A 5,616-nucleotide genomic window follows, 5' to 3' on the forward strand; every position below is an offset into this window, starting at 1 on the left:
GGGGTCCCTCCGCGGACTCGCCCCGCCCTGCCGTGCCGCCCACCCCAGCGCCCTTCCTCCTGCCTGGGCTGTCGGGAGGCTGGAGGTGAGCGGTCCCGAGAGCCCAGCCGATTGGGGAGGACACCCCTCCCCACCTAAGGCTTTGCGGAGCCAAGTATAAGCGCGGGACCCCTGGGTCTCTGGGCCTCCCGCCGGTCGCCCACCCTTTGTTGTGTGAGGACTGGGAAAGTTGTGCCCTAATGACGCATTTTGCTGGACTTTAGCCAGGTGCGCTGTCTTAGTTAACTTACCGCCTTCCCCCTCACTGCCACCCCTGGAGGGGGCTGCTGTCATACCCACTGTGCAGTCCAGGAAGCTGGCTTGCAGGGGCGAAGGTGCCCACATCCACGGCGGGATGAGACCGTCCTCTCCCACACCTAGGCCTCCTCCGTCCCGCCGGGGAGTGAAGACGCTGGCTCTGGAGCTCGGCCTGGAGTGCCTGCACTTGTGGAGACCCCCACTCCACTTCCCCTCAGTTCCTGCCCACCATTGGCTCCAGATCACTGAGTTATCTCATTTTGCCCTCTCCTCCACAAGACCAGGACTCCCAGGCGACCATCTGCTTTAATGTCGATCATTTTGACTTGGCTTTGTGTAATTGACATCAGCAAGAATGGAAATACAACGTGGGGACCCTTGAGGCTGCAGAACGGAAAACTTCTGCAGAAGCAGATCAAGCCAACGCAGCCACGTATTAAAGTCACATCAGCCTCGCCAGGACAGCCCCTGGCACATAATAGGTCCTTGCCAGATTTCACTGGTTGGAGCGGTTGCACACAGGTCACAACTAGTAAGGGACTTGCACAGCGATGAGTGCACAAACTTAAAGGAGGGGCAGCTAAGCGGAAGAGGACCCCGTGACTCCACCTCTTTGATGCTATGGAAAGCCCTTGGGCGGGCCTGTGCATTGAGCGCTTTTGTCTTTCTGCAGATGGAATCCAGGGCTCCTACCTCCTCTCTGTGTCCAGCCTCTACACAGGACCTGGGCAGTAGCCACGGGGATGGTCTGGAAGGAGAATGTTCCAGAAAACCAGACCAGAAGCTGCCAGGGCTCCGTGGAGTGGGCGATCCTGCTGTGTTCTCCTCTGATGGCTCCTACCTGTCCTCTAGAGGAAGGATGATCAAATGGTTCTGGGACTCAGCCGAGGAGGGCTGTCGGACCTACCGCACGGATGAGTATGATGAAGACAAGAAGCCCAGCGTGAGTGAGGCTCCCCTCCCAGGAGGGGACTGCAGGGTAGGGCACCCTCCCTTAGCCAGTCGGGCAGCACCCAGCTCACTCTCGTCAGGGTGGTCCTCTGACCTCCAAGAGGGCGTCTGACGTCGCTCAATGAGGCTCCAGTTTATAGTGAGGATGAGAACACGGCCCATTTGGAATAAAGGGGACCCTGATTTGTGAGAGAGGATTTTAAGAACCATAGAATGCTGACCTGGGATCTGTCAATTATCCAACTTTGGAGCTGGGGCAGAGGCAGGGTTCAGGTCATAACCGTTTCACTTCTAGGGCGTATGGTGTTGAGCTCATTACTTAAACTCTTTGAATCTCGATGGGATGATAATACCTGCTCTGAAGGAGAGTCAAGTTTAAATGGAGCTGGTATACGAAGTTATACAGTGCTTGCCACATCATACACACAATACCTGGTAGCTGCTGTTATTACTAATATCATCTGTCCTGGTTACTATGAGCCGGCGGTCCCTGACCTTTTTGGCATCGGGGACCAGTTTCACGGAAGACATGGATGGGAGGGAGATCTTTAGGCACCAGATTCTCATAAGTAGCGCACAACCTAAATCCGTCACATGTGCAGTTCACAGTGGGGTTCATGCTCCTATGAGAATTTAATGCCACCGCTGATCTGGCTGCAGACGGAGTTCTGCTTGCCCGCCACTCATCTTCTGCCTCGGTTCCCAACAGGCCACGGATATGGACTCATACCCGTCCACAGCTTAGGGTTTGGGGTCTCCTGCTATAAGCTTTTCTTAGTAGTACCTTCCGAAGTCAGAGAGCTGTCACAAAAAGCCCTTTAATAACCTTCATTTGCGGCTGGGCTTGGTAGCCCAGCCTGTAATCCCAGCACTTTCAGATGCCAAGGTGAGTAGGTTGCCTGAGCTCGTGGGTTCTAGACCAGCCTAGGCAACTTGGTGAGACCTCGTCTCTACAATTAATAGAAAATTAGTTGGGCATGGTAGCATGCATCCATAGTTCTGGCTTTTTGGAAGACTGAGGCAGGAGCTCATTGGAGCCCAGCAGATTGACACCGGGGTGGCCGTGAGTGTTCCACTGCACTCCAGTTTGGGTGACAGAGTGAGACTCCGACTCAAACAAAAACAAAAAATAATATTCACCAGGTGACAGCACTATTCTAAGTGCTAGAGTTATAGCAGTGAACAAAGTTCTTTTTTAAAAAAATTTATTGTAGAGATGAGTTCTCACCAAGTTACCCAGGCTAATCTCAAACCTGTGAGCTCAGGCAATCCTCTCACCTCGGCCTCCCAAGGTGCTGGGATTATAGGCATGAGCCACTGCGCCCTGCCTAAGACAAAGTTCTTATTTCCAGAGTTTGTAGTCTATGTGGGGAGGCAGACAATAAACAGAGAAAAAAACCCAAAACACTATATGAGGCTAAGTACTATAGAGAAAAGTAAACCAGAAGACAGAGAGTAATGTATGGGCTGGGGGTGTTGCTTTTTAACAGAAGCAGTTCATAGAAGGCTACTTTAATAAGGTGACTTTTGAGCAGAGACTTGAAAAAAATGGGGGATTATATTAGTTATCTATTGCTGTGTAACAAATGGCCCCACATTTTAACAACTTAAAACTATTTCACAATTTTTAAAAAACATTTTACAGTTTCTGGGATTCAGGAATCCCGGTGGCTCCCTCAGGTTCAAGATTTTCTGTGAACCGGGGCTGTGGTCTCATCAGAAAGCTTGGCCCAGATGGGGAAAGGTGATTGGATGGGAAGAGAGACTCCACTTCCAAGCTCACTTGCATGGTTGTTGGCAGGCCTCAGTCTCTCTCCACGTGAGCTTCTCCCCAGGACTGTCTCATGCCATGGCAGCTGGCGTCCCCCAGGGCAAGTGACCCCAGAGAGGGTGAGAGATCGTGAGTACCCAAGATGAAGCCACAGACTTTCTAACCTCAGAAGTGGCATCCCATACCTTCTGTGTATTCTGTTCATTAGCAGCAAGTCCCTAGGTCCAGCCCACATTCAAGAGGTGTGGGTAGACCAGGCATGGTGGCTCACTCCTGTAATCCCAGCCCTTTGGGTGGCCAAGGTGGGAGGATTGCTTGAGCCTAGGAGTTTGAGACCACTCTGGGCAACATAGCAAGACCTCAACTTTACAAAAATTAAAAATAAAAACCAGGCATGGTGGTGCATGCCTGGAATTCCAGCTACTTGGGAGACTGAGGTAGAAGGATTGTCTGAGCCCAGGAGGTTAAGGATGGGGTGAGCTATGATTGTCACACTGCTCTCCAGCCTGGGTGACAGAGAGACAGACCCCGACTCCAAAAAAACAAGAAAAAAGAAAGAATGAAAAAAAAGAAAAAGAGATATGAATACCTGGAGGTGGCGATCTTAGAGCCTGCCCAGAGAGCGAGCCATGAGGATATCGGGGAGGAGGATTCCAGGCAGAGGGAACAGCCAGTGCAAAGGCCCCGGGTTGTGACCATGCTTGGTGAATTCAAAGGACAACGAAGGGGCCGCTGGGGCTGGAGTAAAGTGGTCTGAACAGGCGATGAAGTCAGGAGGGTAATGGGAAGACCAGTCACTCTCCCTTGATCTTGGACCTCCCAGTCCCCAGAGCCATGCAGTGAAGTTCTGTCATTTACAAATTACTCAGTGTGTGGCATTCTGTGATGGCAGGCGCAAACAGATAAAGACAGCAGGAAAGAAAGCATGGGTAGGTGTGTTTGTAGGGGCAGGGAGTCTGTGGGAACTCTCTGTCCTTCCTCTTCCATGTGCTGTGAACCTACAGCTGCTCTGAGAAACACATTTTATTTAAAAATAAAGCAAACATGGGATTAAAAACAAGGACATGGGGCAGCAGTGGTAATAAATCTGTAGGACCCCAGGGCGTGATGAGCCTTCTGATTTTAGACAAGGCAGGAGATATTCAAAGGAGGGGCAACACAGTCTGATTTGGGTTTGTAAAAGATGACTTTGGACGCTGGATGGAGATTACCTCAGCGGGTAAGGGCACGTTCAGGAAACAGGGATGCTATTACGGTGATGTGGACAGGAAGTCGTGGTGGTCTGTCCCAGGGTCCCAGCAGTGCAGGGTGAGAAAACTTTGGACTGAGCATGTGTTTTGGGGATGTGTGGGTGGGTTGGCTGTGTGTGGGGGAGCCACCTGTAATCCCATCCCTTTGGGAGGCCGTGGTAGGAGGACTGTTTGAGCCCAGGAGTTTGAGACCAGCCTGGACAACATAGCGAGACCTCGACTCTACAAAAAATAAAAAAAGCCGGGTATAGTGGCACACGCCTGTAGTCCCAGCTACTTGGGAGACTGAGGTGGAAGGATTGCCTGAGCCTAAGAGGTCATGGCTGTTTGCTCCCTGAGGGGTGAAGGAGCACTGCCCTTTATTTTGCCACAGTCTGAGCTCTTCCAAGTTTTGCTTCTGTATCGCTCCCCTCCCTCTCCTGTGAGTGGAGGCAGGTGTTGTGTGATGCTGCCCAGGTCTCCTGGGGAGCATTTACACCGATATGGGGGTCTTTCTTGGCCTCCGTCAGCCTTCACTTCTGTTCCTGCCAGAGTGTCAATTTGTCGTAGACAGTTTTTCACCTGTAAACCTGTACTGAGCCCTGCTAAGCCCCTGGAGAAGCACACTGTTGCCTTCGTCATGCGTCTGGTCTTCAGGGAGCTTACCCTCCATCAGTCGAGGAGACGTGGCATGTACTCAGTCCCTGTGACCTGAGTCAGAAACCGGCCGGTGCTCTAAAGGCAATAGATCGAGAGCTGTGGGATTCAAAAGAAAAAAGATCCCTTCCCGGTGAGGCTTTCAGGGAGGCTTCCTGGAGGAGACGGGCTTGAGAAGTGGGAAGATAGGATCCAGGAGCCCAGCAAAGGGCGTGGCTTGAGCAGAGGCAAGGAAGGGTGGTTGGAAGGGCAGGTGGCAGAGCACTCCCACTGCTTTGCTGCCTTGGTGGGCTCCCCAGCCTCTCAGCGGCACCCCCTGCCATGCTCAATCTGCCTCTGTGTTTTCCATCTCCAGGGCATCGTTAACTTGGGCACCAGTGAGAACAAACTCTGCTATGACCTGCTGTCCAGGCGGGTGGGTTCTGGGGCACCTCGGGGTGGCACCGCGGGTTCCGAGGCGCTGTCTTCCCTGGAATGCTCTCCCCTAAGGGCTTGCTGATTGCCTGGCGACCCCAGTCCAGGAGCCAGGAGACCCAGTTCCAGGCTTGCCACGGAACAGCTTTCTGTGTGACCCTGGGCAAGTCACTTTCTACTCTGCTCCTGACTCTTTTCCTCACTCAGTCCTTCCTGCTGTGTGGGGTCCCTGATCTGGGGGGGAGGGGAAACAGTGCTCTGTGGGTGGTATTCAGCAACTGGTACTTCAGGGGATAA

General features: G+C 52.5%; 1 protein-coding gene across 1 annotated transcript in view; it reads left to right on the forward strand.

Moving 5' to 3' along the window:
* The first annotated feature begins 11 nt into the window (after positions 1–11).
* Positions 12–5,616, forward strand: part of LOC103272771 (1-aminocyclopropane-1-carboxylate synthase-like protein 1) — a 19,416-nt gene continuing 13,811 nt past the window's right edge. The window contains 3 exon segments of the mRNA XM_008070242.1: positions 12–85; positions 971–1,240; positions 5,261–5,320. Coding sequence (XP_008068433.1) covers positions 971–1,240; positions 5,261–5,320 — 330 coding nt within the window. The 5' untranslated portion in view covers positions 12–85.

The sequence above is a fragment of the Carlito syrichta genome, unplaced genomic scaffold, assembly GCF_000164805.1.
Source record: "Carlito syrichta isolate Samal-C Ts95f unplaced genomic scaffold, Tarsius_syrichta-2.0.1 Scaffold313210, whole genome shotgun sequence".
NCBI lineage: Eukaryota > Metazoa > Chordata > Mammalia > Primates > Tarsiidae > Carlito > Carlito syrichta.